This window comes from Octodon degus, unplaced genomic scaffold (genome assembly GCF_000260255.1).
Source record: "Octodon degus isolate 3935 unplaced genomic scaffold, OctDeg1.0 scaffold00002, whole genome shotgun sequence".
Taxonomy (NCBI): Eukaryota; Metazoa; Chordata; class Mammalia; order Rodentia; family Octodontidae; genus Octodon; species Octodon degus.
The window spans coordinates 22,593,471-22,607,721 of record NW_004524578.1 but is presented as its reverse complement, the minus strand read 5'-3'; the positions used below and the strand labels follow the sequence as shown (position 1 = coordinate 22,607,721).

The 14,251-nt window shown below is 52.3% G+C and overlaps 1 protein-coding gene across 1 annotated transcript in view; it reads right to left on the bottom strand.

The window, feature by feature from the left end:
- The window catches only part of Mex3b (mex-3 RNA binding family member B), a 3,478-nt gene extending 1,481 nt beyond the window's left edge, over window positions 1-1,997 (bottom strand). The window contains exons 1-2 of the mRNA XM_004623339.3: window positions 1,320-1,997; window positions 1-587 (exon numbers count right to left, since the gene is read on the bottom strand). The exon at window positions 1-587 is cut by the window's left edge and continues 1,481 nt beyond it. Of these exons, the coding sequence (XP_004623396.1) occupies window positions 1-587; window positions 1,320-1,617 (885 nt within the window). The 5' untranslated portion in view covers window positions 1,618-1,997. The remainder of the gene's footprint in view (window positions 588-1,319) is intronic.
- Between the last annotated feature and the right edge of the window lie 12,254 nt (window positions 1,998-14,251).

Genomic DNA, 14,251 nt, shown 5'->3' with positions numbered 1-14,251 from the left:
GAAGGGCTTGCGGCCTGGAGTGGGCGTGATACTAGGGGTGGGCTTGCTCCAGAGGCTGCCCGGGCCGGACCCGCCGGACCCGTGGTGCAGGTCGAAGCCCACATCGGTGCCGTTAGCGTGGAAGTCGTTCTCGTCGGTTAGCTCGACAATGCCGCCCGTGCGCAGGGCGATGTGTGCCTCGATCTCCTCCCGCGCGCGGTCCACGTTCTCTGGCATGCCTGTCACCTCGAACACTGGCTCCTTGTCTCGACTGGGTGTCACGATGTACGTATGCGTCTGCTGCTGGATGCGCTTGATCGTGGCGCCCTTGGGCCCCACTACAAGCCCCACCACGCGGTAGGGCACCCGCACCTGGATGGTGGTCTGCCCCGGCAGGTTGGGCGGCCCAGGCACTGCGCCGTTGAGCGCAGTGTTCTTATTCCGCGAGGCGCGGATCATGGAGAAGTGCTCCGCCGCAGAGATGATCTCCCTCCGAGCCATTGCCACATCTTCCTTCCTGCCCGTCACAACAAAGACAGGCTCCTCCCCGCGCACTGGGGTCTTGATATAAGTGTTGGTCTTGGCCCGCAGCGCTTTGATTTTACAACCTGAGAACCAAGGAAGGGAATGGAAAAGAGACACGCCCATTATCCCGTGTAACCTCGGATACCGGGACCGCAAGCCGCGCGACGCGAGGAAAGGGGGCGTCTCCTCGCCGACAGCGGCCGCTCCACCGCTGGGCGGCGGGTTCCACCCGCGAGGCGCTCGAGGAACAGACCATTGGCTGCCGGGTCCTCCCCCGGGGACTGCAGTCGTCCCAAGCCAAGCCCGAGAATCCTAGAAAAGTCAACCCGGAGATGCCGGTGGGACCCGGCCAGGTGCACCAGCAGCCAGCAACACCCTGAGTAGAACTTGGGGAGGCGACCCCAGCCAGGATCCTGAAGCGCGGGGGGCTAGGAGGGGGGCGCAGTCCCAGGACCCATTGTTACTGCGCTTCGCTCCATTCCGCTTTGCAGAAATCCAGAATCCTCCTCCCCTCGATGCTCACTCCTCCTCCTGCGCCCTCCCAAAAGACTGATCAAAGGCTCCCTCCCCCCCAGCATCTCCTATTTAAATCACCGTTCCCCAGGTGGGCTGAGTGGGGGGCGCCTGGGGAGAAGTCTGTGGTCCCGGCAGAAGGGAGTGCGTCCTGCGTGGCGGCCGCGCGGCTCTGGGAGGCAGCTTGCCTGCACTTTCTTTGTCTGGGGCTCCGGCCCTAGCGCGCCTCCTCCTCCTTCCCAGGGCCCCTGCGCCTCGGACAGCGACCCGCGCATCCCCGCTCCCCTTCCCGCCTGACCCACCTTGCCGCCCCACGATCTCCGCGACGTGCTCAGAGCTAGGCACAGGCACGCATTCGGTCATGTTCACGCTCTTCTTTCGCGGCTCGCTGTCGTACAGAGACGCGCCCTCGTCGCTGTCCAGACCCAGCAGGGAGAGCTGGTCGAGAGCAAGCTGCAGAGCTCGCTGGTCGTCCAGGGTCTCACCCCCGCCGCCGCCGCCGCCGCCGCCGCCGCCGCCGCCGCCGCCGCCGCCGCCGCCGCCGCCGCCGCCTCCGCCGCCGCCGTTGCGCTCCAGGTCTGCGAACAGCGAGCTGGGCATCGCGCGGCCGTGCGCGCCGCGCCCCCGCCGACCCTCGGCTCCCCGGGCGGAGCGAGGTGCCGGCACAAAGGCGGCCGGGACGCGGGCGGTTAGGGGCGGGAAGGCCGGCCAGTCGCCGAGGGCGCCGTGGTCCTCTCCGGGCGCTAGCCGTGCGCACCGGGCAGCGGCTGCAGGAGCCCCGCTGGGGTCCCCGCCCAGGTCTGCTGGCAGTCCGGGTGGGCGCAGAGCTGGAGCGGTGGCCGCGCGTGGCCCCGAGCGCCCGGCTGGTGGCCACAATGCCAGCGCCCAGCGAGCAGGCGAGCGGCAGCGGCGTTTCTTGAAGGAGCCCCTCCCCGGCTCCGGCACTGCGCCCGCCCTCGCTGCACGCCTCGCCTCGCCTCCTCTCCCGCCCGCCTCTGGACTGAGCTCTGCAGCCAGACGGCTCCGGAGGGGGACGAGGAGGCGCAACGTCACCGGCGGGAGCTGACACTACAATGCTACTGACACTATCGCTGGGGGAGGCGATTGGCGCGCGCCAGGCCGGGGGCGGGCGGAGGCCGCGGGCTGAGCGAGGAGAGAGAGCCCCCCCGCGCCCGCCCCTTCCCTGCCCCTCCCCCCGCCGCCGCGGTCGCCTCTCTTTGTTGTCTGATGCGGGATAGGCAGGCGCGGGACGTTCATATGCACCTATCCGCCGGGGACAGTCGCGGTCTCCAAGCCTTCCTTTTCGCCCGTTAGAAAAAAAAGAAACGCGCCCAACTCGGAGGGCAACGGACTGACCCCAAAAGAGTGGTGCTTAGGAAGTCCCGTTAGTGCCCCCAAATAAACCATCAGTGCAGCTGCCACTAGGAGGCCTGTCACCCACCCGAAAGGCGGCCCAGTCCCGGGACACGGAAACGACTCGCTGCCCAGAGGCGCACAGGCGCAGCGGCTCCGGAGCGAACTGGCACGAGACAAAGGCTCAGTCCGCCCACGCCACTGCCCGCGCGCGCGCCCGCGCCCGCATTTCTGTCCCCTCGGGCGACACTTGGCCCAGCTGGCCTTGGAGATGCGGATCCCAAAGCCAGAGGCCGGCTGTGGCGCGATCCAGGTCTGCCAGGCCTCTGGAGGCCCAGGGAACTCAGGGCACCGGGGTCCGGCACTCGCCGGGCGCCAGGGCCGCGACCCTGCGGGCTGGGACACGCGCACGAGCGCCGCGGGAACGCCGGCCAGCGCGCCAGCGGAAGGGGGGGCGGCTGGGGGGGAGGGCGCAGGCGTGCGCGCGGGCCCGCGCCCCTCCCAGCCCCGCGGCCGGGCATGCGCAGTGCTCCCGGAGGCAGCCGGGCCGCTCTTTGTGCGTTCCTCGGGCGGGGCCGGAGCGCTGCGCCCCCTCCCGGCCCTGGTAGAGATCGTCTCAGAAAGCAAGCGCCACCCGCGGCCCGGAGGGCGGGGCGGCCGTGGGCTTGTGAGCGCCTCCCTGCGCGCTCGCTGCGAGGTTCTGCGCGCTCCACTCCTTTGTTCCGGGACCGACCCTCCCGGTTAGTCCCACACGGCGGCTTCCCTGCGAGTCGCGGAGATCGCGGTGGTTCTCCCACGGGACGTGGAGACCCCGGGACGAGCCGGAGGTCGTAAGCAGGTGTTACCCGAGGGCTCTGCGTGATGGCTAGACCCCTCGTGTGTTCTGTAGAACGAAAAACAATAAATGCCCTGCCCGCTGCCGGGGTATTCTGAGGATTAGCTGGAATAGTTGGGGTGCACACTGAGGCTGTGACCTCGGCAGAGTTCCGCAGACGCCTGGCACCTTCTGGAGTGGAGGGGACCCTGTCCCAAAGCTAGCCTGGAGCTGTCTTGGGGAGGAGGTGCTGATTATTTCCTTGGGGAAGTGAGACTCAGAAGCTCCTTAACACTGGTTATTTCCTCAGGATATGTACGTCATCTGCTCTTGTCGTTCTTGAAAGAGAATGTTGATGGGGGTGGTGGACTGGCAGGTGGGAGATGGTGCCAAGTCCCTTGTGAAAGCCACCAGCTAGAGCACCGAAAGAGAGTGACTGTATTTTTTGATCCGATTTAAGGATTCTGAGTCCCATTAATTTGTGGATGAAATGGGGAATGGAGGATGAGATAAGGGCGGTGGCCTGCAAGTGTAGACGAGGCCCGGAAAAGAATATCGGAGGAGGCTGGTTTTCTGACCTCTGTGATCTGTTTTTAGGAATCTAGCAACCTCCAGTTTGGGGCTCACTGAGACTTCTTTTTTAATAAACCTGATCAAGGTACCCTTAAGATTTCCTACCCCACTGATGAGGTGCATAGGTCCTAGGAGAGGGTGTGCAGACGTGGCCACACACACTACTTCTGCTAGAGTGGTTAGCCACCCTTTTCAGACCTGCTTCAACTCCTTCCCCACGGATCTGCCCTGATAGGATTGCAGGTGGGTTAATCCTGCAGTCTGTCCACTGTGAAGGACCAGATTCTCAGAGAATCCCTGCATTCTCTGGACACCACACTTCACCAAAGTGGAGTTTTAATGTTATTATTTTCCCCTACTGGGTAGTGGAGCGGGAATTGTGCTTGCCTGTTGTTGCAGGCAGTCAGTGTAACCATTGGTCTTGACCGACATGGAAGATAAGCTGCATTTGACCCTGGGAATTCATGCAAGCCTGCCAATACTGCAGGGCCACACATGGTGGCCCTGGAACGAGAACCAGACCACGCCAGTAAAATCTATGCAAAGGCCAACCTGGTGTTCTGCAGGCCCTCCTGAGAGTATAGTGGGTGACAAGTGTCACAGGATATCTAACAAATCTGCTTAGAGGCTAGTATCAACTCCCTATCCATCTCTTAGGACAGTTCCAGAAAGATGCCTGGTGCTAGCCAGAGACCACTCACGGGCCGACATCGTGGCTTCACCCACAGCACTGGCTTTCTTTGCTTCTTTCCAGTCTACTGACTGGTCAGAGTGTTTGGAGTCACATGAGTGCTTCTATAAAAGTAACAGCCCTTACATTTCAATTCTCAATTAGTGGCTTGAATAAGTCAAGACATTATGAAACTTGGAAAGCTCAATTTTGTTTTTAAATAGATAATACAACCCAACCCCAGAGTTTCTGGTTAAAATTTCCCAGGCTCCTGTAGGACCCTGAGTTTAACTACTTTTCCTGATACGAGACAAACTCCCTGAGGATGTCTCAATGTAGCTGGACTATTTTATTTTATTAGCACAGGGAAAAAAAGCTTGCAAAGTTTTATATGCTAGTAGAATAGAGAATTTCAGCTGTCATAAATGAGAAAAGGTAGCATTAGCTCACAAAAACAAGTACAATTAACAATAAGAAACATTGTGTGTGCTTCCAGAGGCCTCAGACTATAGTATTTTATGTACATCTTGCTTAATTCTGTAAACTAGCTGGCAAAAGAAAGTAGATCCTCTTGTGAAAACATACACACTTTTAGCCAGCTTGTTTACTATTATGCATCAAGAGAAAAAAACCTGTGATACAGAAATGACCAAGGTAGCAGAAGCGGGTGATCTTCCCCTTGAGCCCTGGTCCATGGCCAAAACCCATCACGTGACAGGTGCCCAAGCAAAGAGCCTGCCTGGTTTCCTGTGAACACTCCCGGAGGGGATGCCTGGGCTGTCCTTGCAATGCCTGAGGTCTGAGAATTAACTCAAACTAGTACCCAGCACAGTGGGTGACACCCAGTGGAAACTAGTTTACTAAAACTAAACTAGTACCCAGGGTGCAGTGGAACATGCCTGTAATCAAGCACACAGGAGGCAAAGGCAGAAGAATCGCAGCACGCTGGAAGCCAGCCTGGGCTACATAGGGAGTTCAAGGCCAGCCTGAACTGCATAGCAAAACCCTGTCAAATAAATAAGTAAATAAACTTAAATAAATAATGTATTAAGTGAATGAATGAGCCAAACCAAAAAGCCACAAAGGTATAATTTTCTTAAGTATAAGTATGAATAACTCAGTCTCTAGGAAAGAGCTCAAATGACTCCAGCCGCAAGGACATGATTTGAAGTAACTTGAATATTCACAGGTAGTATCTATTACGCACTTAGTATGCACCAGGCAGTGACCCAGATGGTTTACAAAAGACCATCTTGCTTAATCCTCATGATTAAGATGAGGAAATTACTTTTGTAAGGCCCATTTTATAGATGCAGATAATTTAAGTCTTTCAGGAGGGCAGATGTAAGCTTGTAGCGGGTGATCCCTAAACCACAGGGCCCCTTACCACTGGGCCCCTTACCACAGGGCCCAGAGGACCTCATGATTTGCTTGGAGGGCCACATGTTTTGGTAACATTTTCAAGAATGAAGATTTCATCCTTTCCTTAAGGAGAACCTCTAAGATGATATAAACTGCAAACCCAGCACATCTTAGTGCCATTGCACCCAACGTCCCACAGCTGTAGGGGACATGAGAGCCTGTGGCCCTCTCCAAGCAGCCCTTCCTTCCTGTCTGAGCCCTCACAGGAAGCAGAAATGTTGCCCACCCGGGCTTACCAGGATCCCATGTGCCAGGAAAGGAAAGTTCTTTTTCTGATGTTCCTCTGTTGTCTATAGCATTAACATGTGCATGGCATAGAACACATGTGACCCACAACTATTTCTAAAAATATTTTAATCTTGGAAATGTTTTTATTATGTTGAGTGACCACACAATAGGGAATGAGAGTGTGTGTGTGTGTGAGTGTGTGTGTGTGTGTGTGTGTGTGTGTGTGTGTGTTACTCAATAAGCATTAAAACAGAATAGGTAGACAAAATGCATCTGAATTTTAATAATGACTATTCTTCAATGGGATCCCAATTTTACCTTCATTTTACTTTTCTGAATGTTTCAAGTTCTAGGTATACACCTTCACTCGATTAATTTTTAAAAGTAATACGTGCTTAGTTTTAAAGAGTAAACAGTGCCAAAAAGCTTAATGAAATAAAAAGGGACTCCCTGCCCTACCTTTGCTGTAAATGGAAGCTAAATAAATAAAAATTGGAAGCACATCTTAGTACATTTTTTATTAAAGCTTTTGGAATTATGAGTAGAGGGCAAAAGTTCCATAAATTTGATTAAATCAGGCTTTAAAATTGTAAACCTCACTTAGTTAATAATCTGTAATAGCCATTCAGCAATGGCAGACAGGAACAAGTGGACGAGAAAGTAATTTAAAAATCTCTCAGTTACATGGAACCTGGAGGAAGCGGGCTCCCTGATCAGGCTCTTCGACAAGAAGGCCTGTTTCTTTTTTCTGATCAGAGGTGAAATAGATACCTGATTTGAGCAATTTTTTTTTACAATTAAAGTCTCTCTTTTCAAAGTCTTAAAACAAACTTCTCTCTATAGAGTGACAAAACCAGAGGGGTTAGGACCACAGTGTTAGTGATTTATGGGGCTGGGGAGATGGCTCAGTAGAATAAGTACTTCCCTGGCAAGTGCAAGGATCTGAGTTCAATCCCTGGTTCTGCCAAAAAGGCCAACTCTTTGGGGCTGTGGAGATAGCAAGCACAAGGGCCTGAGTTCAGTCCCTGGAGATTGCTCCTGCTGAATGCCTCCTACACTCCAGGGTTTGGCTCTGGGGCACAAGCAAATGTAAGATGTTGCTAAGAGAATTGTTCCTCAAATCCAGCAGGGGAGAGTAGCCAAGGGGTGGCTGTGGAGGACCCAGAAGACAGCAGCCTCTCAGCCTTCACTTCCCTTCCTTGACCTCACAGTATGCATCTGGGGGAGGGGAGATCTCTGAGGGCGGCACAGCCTGAAGAGGGCACACTGACCACAAACACCATGCTAGTGCTGCTGGCGTCTGTCCGGAAGTCCTCTGTGCCACGGAAATGAAACAAAAGATGGTGGAGTACTATTTTGCTCTAAAGAAGGAGACACTTGAATCATTTGGAGGAAAACAGATGCATCTTGAGGCCATAAGTGAAATACATGAGAACCTCAAAGTATAAACCATTTAAATAGCAGAATAAAAGGTGCACAATAGGCAATATGGAGATGAGCCTTTTGCAAATGCTGAGGGCATCAAGAGATAGAACAGGGAGGTAGAGGAAGGAAAGGTGAGGGGACAGAATCAGGATATGTTGCATGTAGGCACTGCCTTCCCTCGAGCGGCGTGCACTGCAAACAGGGAGCAGTGAAAAGGGAGAAAGGAGACCCACGGGCAGCGGGTTCCAGCAGGCCCCGTGTCCACGGCGGTACCTCTCCCCTCCCTTCTCATGACTCCACACAGGCACGTGTCAGTGAATCTGTCACATGCTTTAGCTGCCCACACCATTCTGGGAAGAGCTGGAGCTAGGCTTGCGGTCCAGTGTCTCCTGCTGGCCTTCGGGAAGAGGAACACCTCCAGCAAGAGAGAGGCAGAAGTGCCCTAAGAGATAAAACTGCGGCAAGAGAAAGAACTCGAGGGCCTCACACCCCGAGACAAGGAACTCCTGGTGTGTATCCCTCAGAGGCACCCGTGAGGATCCAGCAACAATTCAGGCACAGGGCCTCATACAAGTGCTCAGGAAAGGTAAGTTTAAAACAGTCACAATGGGAAAAGGACACAAGCAAAGAGGGTGACAGCTCTCCAGAACTTAAAGAACTACTCAATGAATAATCTTCCTTGAAACCGCAGAGTGGGAAGCCAGACACTAGAATAGGACAAGAAATCCCCCACCTCACAGCCAGGTGTGCACACGAGTGCGCGCGCACACACACACACACACACACACCCATGTGTGTGCACACATGCACACACAAACGCTCATGCACATACACAAACACATGCGTACACACATGCACCACTCCATCTGGAGACCCCTACAGAAGGTTTGTACGCTGCTTGGCTAGATGGGTGCATCTGATGGGCGTGACATTTTGAGCTTTCCTCAGTGCTTGCTTGGCACTCAGCGAGTCAGACCTTGAGCTGTGGTGCTCTCCTCTGTAAGATGCAGGAATAATTGTCCTCAAGTAGGCAGATCACTACCCTGGGCCCTCCCAGCCAGCCAGTCGATGGCCTAGTGGCTGAGAGCTTGCTTTAATAGACAACGGGATGGGAAAAAATTTAAAACTCTCCCACCTTTGTCAGTACTTTCACTGTGTTAGCATACCTCTGTGTTCTCCTAATTTTTGTAAACAGCAAAAAATTACTTTTATATGCTGAAAGACTTTCATGTCGGTATTAAACATCAGCAAAAGTCAAGATGCTGGCTAACGAAATGCTACCATGAGACTCTCAGGAGTGATTCTGAACTACCTTCAGTTCAGCCTCATGATAAAATTATTTTTCTATGCATTTTGGTTAAAATAATAAAAATTATGTTGGCATTGCCATTAAAATATTAGCTAATAATAGAATCATGTATTTATGTGAAAGCACATCTTTTACAGTTTTACTTATAAATTACATGGTTATCACAGCTCTGTGTGTGCAGCCACATGGAGATTCCCAGGCCCTGACAACCACAGACGTATCAAAGGATGTTTTTAACTAAGCGCCACGATTAATTAACATAATGACAGCTAACATGTAGACCGTGACATAAATTCCCACATATCTCAAGGAAAAAAGGAAGAAAACACAATCTTGAGGCAGAAAAGTTTAAAAATTTATAAATAGAAATTATAAATAGAAACGTGCCTGGTGTGGTGGCACATTCTTCCCAGCACTCTGGGATGCTGAGGCAAGAGGATTGTATGTTCAAGCCCAGCCCAGGCAAGTGAATGATGCAGAGGCCCTATCTCAGAATTTAAAAAGGGGGGGGGGGGCTGGGAGTATAGCTCAGTGGAAAGCCCATGGGTTCCATGCTGAGAGACAGACAGACAGACAGACAGACAGACAGAGACAGAGACAGAGAGAAACATAAAACAACCAACAGGTAAAGCAAATACCAAGTCAGTAATAACACATTCAAGGAAAATGCACCCACCTTGAAGGTGGGTTGATTCTCAGGTAGGATCTGATATGCTTTCAGAAGTTAAGATCAGCCCCTGGAGCGAGACTCACTTCTGGGTTCCACAGTCCCTGGCTCTGCCTGGCAGCGGTGACCTCAAGCAGCTGTCTCCTCTTCCTGTGCCCAGTTTCCTTCTCTGCCAAGCAGGGGGCCTCACCCGCTGCTGATGTCAGAGGTGATGCTCACATAGCTAACCGCTCAGAATTTTGGGAAAGGAAACAGGGCAGCCCTCGTGTCCTGCCATATGTAACTCTGCTGTGCAGCTGCAAGGATGCAGGCAGCAGACACGGGCATCTGAGGAGAGCTGGGGCCTTAAGGCCGACTTAAAGACTGAGAACAAACCTGCTATGTGACACAGGTCGAGATTCATATGAGTGGCACGAAAGATTACTTAAAAACTGATACCAAAATAACTGAATTTTTTAAGAAACTAAATATTAAGAAACATAGACCCAAATAAATTCCAAGGGTGGATGAAGGAGTTAACCTTCAAAGCCAAACTCAAGGAACTGAACAGAGATATAGGTGACTGCTTCTATAATTGTGGAGTAGGAGAAAGGCTTTGCAGGCACGGGCATGGGGTAGAACTCACCCAAGGAAAGACCAAGAGGAAGAAGGTTAAAAAAAAAAAAGAAAACCTCTCCAGGACCCTATAGGACTACCCAGCAGCCTCCTGGAAGTCTGAAATACACAACCCCACGTATGGTAGAGGAACACAGATGGTCTCTGTGGCTAAATACTACATGGAGACATTCCTCCTCTAAGAACTGAATTATGTTCCTGAGACTGGGTCACAAAAGATTGGTCGAAGCAAACTCCAACTTGATGACTTCGTTTTTATTTTCACAATTGTTACATGCAGTAGTGTGAGGTGTGACAGAACATACGGCTGCAGCGCGGTGCTACGCACAGCTCCGGCCAGGGGCACGGGAGAGGACTGTAGGGAGTTCACAGCAGGGAGATCTGGCCTCATGACCACAGAGAGAACTTTGTCTCTGGCCCGGGAACAAACACATACTGAGACAAGAAAACATTTTCATGTCCGAATTGCAAAAGGCAGAAACGTTGTCAGTTTCTAACATGTACATAGTGCTTCCAGTACCGCAGGGCTATACAGGCTGCTCTGACCAGTAGTCTTAATAATCCTGTGAAATCCTGTAAGATGATCTCTGCTTGTCCAGAGGAAACTGAGCCTAGCTGCTAAGTGGCAGGCAGGGCCCACGCAACGGAGCAGGGTCCTCCCTCACTTCTCCTCATCAAAGTGTTGTACCTGTTATTAGAGGTGAATTTTAAAGTGAAATACTTATACATCTACACATGCACATGCATATCATACATATGTACTTGTGTGTTGGACATCGACCACATTCTGTACCGTTACCATTCAAAAGCTATCAATTAAGATACCAGCTGTTGAATAGAACCACTGTGGAGGGTTCCGCTTACTACAGTGATGAACAGACCTCAGAATGACCAGCAAAGCCAGGCTGTCATTGAGGACTTGTGCCTTCCTGGGGATCTGCCACAGACCCTGGTCCCACAGGACAAGGTTGTCCCACTGTGACCCATGACTTCTTCCATTCCCCATCTGAACCATCCACACAGCATCTCCTGTAGATAGCTACCCCTGTTTGGGCTTGAGGAGCACGCACCTGGTGGGACCCCAGGTTAACGGTTGAGGGGATCACCCAACATAGATTGGGGCTGTCTAGCGGGGGGAGGAGCATAGGCCAAAGTCCTGCCCACAATTCATTCCAGAAGACAATGAAGGTGAGACTGGGCCTTTATTGCGTCTTGTGTGACACAAAATAACATATCTAACACCTTGAGTTAGAAAATAAGGTAAAATAACTATCACTCTAAGTACTGTTTCTAATTCCATTTTATATGTGAGAAATGATTACAAGTCAAAGTATGTGCTCCTGGGCAAGCTGGTTGTAAAGAGTCTTTATCTCTTTACAATCCCATTGCTCTTGCCTGGCTTCCTTCCTTTTCTGTTCCCCTCCAGCTCCCCTTCCTTACACAGATCTTGAGAGACCCTGTCTGTGCCACACACTGCTGGCACCCTGAGCTCCAAGTGACTAAGAGATAAGCTCTCTGAGGACCCGAGACCCACAGCCTAGCAGCTGCCCACCGCTACCTCACACACAAATGCATAATTACAAATGGGCAAACACACCTGACAGATCCATACCTGTGGATCTGGTGACTGCCTTTGATTCACAGCGTCCTGTGGAGACAGGGAGGGAGGAGGTCAATCTGTTTTTCTCTTGGACCTAGGGCCCTTACAGATTCTCCCTGGCCCCCAAGAGGGAAGCACCTTTCACAGCTACACAGCGTCGGGAGAACTTCCTACAAGCACAGAAGCTAATTTTGTTGAGTCAACTCTGCTACTTTATTGCTTGTATAAAATTTTCCTAAAAACTTCAGAGGAAAAATTCCTGCCATGTTATAAGACCAATTATCCAATTTAGGAACTGGGGCTTTTACCAGAAGACACACATGCCAAATTCCAAGGAGACGTAGAAGATGGCAAGGGAGGCTCTTCGAGGCTTAAAAGAGACTTGTTTCCCTCTGGTGTCCCCACACCACAAAGTGGAACAGGCAGGATGCGATGGATGCCACCTGATAGTGCATTCCTTTTCTTCCAGTTACCCAAGGCTAAGTGATTTTTAGCAAATTAATGCTGAAAAGGGTGTGGTGGTGGTGGTGGTGGTGGTGGTGGGAAATCACTTCAAAATGACAAAAACCCAGCTGGACACTTTGGCTGGCGAAAAGCAGAGGCTTTGGCTTGAGTTTCTTGCAGCCATCCATGGGCAATAAATGGAAATTTTGCACAGACAGATGCTAATAGTCTCCATGCAGACTCAGCTAGAGAAGACAGAAATAGCTTTGTGTTGAGTGTGTGTGTGTGTGTGTGTGTGTGTGTGTGTGTGTGTGTGTGTGTGTAAGAGGGAAAATTCACTTGTCCCTCTGATGTGGACAGCATGGATTTTTGATTACTGGTTGAACTTGTGTCTTTTCATTAATGGTTTTCATTGCCTGCAGCAAGGAATAAATGTCCAAGAAATGTACCTTGGGAAAACAGTGACTTGTAGGTGTTCCCTAGCAGCTTCTTTCCCACCCAGCTCTTTGGTGGTGAATATTTTAGGAAAGGAAACTATTGTTTAAATTATGTTACACACACACACACACACACACACAGAGTCAGGTCTGGTTAGAAAGTGCCCTACAGGGCAGACACACAGGGCTGCAGGAGGGGCTGTGACAAGGACCAAGAATGACCCTTCCCCCTTAACCACCTGGGCTGCCATTTCCTCTAAGCAGCCAACAACCCCAGGGGTGAGGAGAGGATTTTCTTTCTTTGAAGGATTGGCGAAAACATCAAACGCCTGCAACAGAGCTAGGAAAGGACAGAGGAAGTGACTGAGGAAGGGACACTGTGTGGTCTCAAGAGCATGTTGTAAGACCCTGCAATGTGGCATAGACTTCTCAAGTGCCCCCTCCAGGGAGAGAGAACGAAGGGTGCCTACATCCAACTTGCTTAAGGCTAAGGCACAGCAGGATGGAAGCTAACCACCTTGAGGCTCCAGAACTGCCCCCAGCCTGCTTCTTCCCTCCACTCTGCTCCCCTCCTGTTCCTCTCCCCTTCTTCCTCCTCCTCAGCTATTACCCAGAAGCACATCGCAGGCTTGTAGCTCTGCCAGCAGGCAGATGCATGTAACCCTATGCGGATATCTGCTGCTTCTGTTGTGGAGCGAGGCTGGGAACAGGGCTCACTTTAAAAGGTGCTCACTTTAGATGAGTGGATTTTTTCAAGTGCTTTGCCCAGAGCCCCCCTCAGAGGAGGGGCCTGTGACGCCTTCTCTTCGCATCTCTCCTCCTTCTGTTTCCCCCAGTGCAGCACACCCTGTCCTCATGACTCCACCCAGAATGCTCCTCTTTTCATGATCTTTCTTTTGCAATTCCTGTGCAGCTGCCACCTCCCCAGGGAAGCCTCCTAGACTGTCGGGGAATCAAAAGCCGTCCTGACCCTCCACCCCCAGCTGGGGTCCCTTCCCTCCACCTGGGTGCAAGATTCGGTGTGGACCCTTCCCCTCCCCTGCCAGGCTGCAGGTTTGTGGGGGAAGTCTCTGTGCCTCTTTTCCTGGTTTTCCTTAGAATCTGTTTCACTAGTGCCTCAGTTTCCATTGGGGGGGAAGTGAGCAGACATTAACCATATGCACTGGATGAGGTTAGCAAGAGAGCAAAATGAAATGTGGGTAGACCCTGGTACGGAGCCCAACACAAAGCCAGTGAACTCCCACCACGGGGCCCTGGAGGCCGCCTGTGGGGCAGAATCGTTACCACTCAGAGTGAGCAGGCCTCCAACTGTCCATGTGTGTGTAAAGGGTGCCCTGGTGAAAGGGACCAGCAGATGCGAGGCCCCAGATAGCCTTAATGTCCCCATCACAGCGGGCCAGTCTGCAGTCACACAGATGCTACTGTGCCTGCAGCCCCGTGATGTGGTGGGAGAAGCATCCAACTGCAGCCCCACTGTTCCCAGGAGCCACATCTGTGGCTGGAGCCCTGCCACCACATGTGCCTCGGCCCGGCACGTGGTGGGCTCCTGGGGCACAGACGCCACTGTCCTAAGGTCCCATCTGCAGGGAACTCCAGCGTCTCCCGTGAACGCAGCCAGCTGAACTTAGAACACAGGTGGGACCATCAAGAGGGGTGGACAGCCAGCTGTGGCCAGGT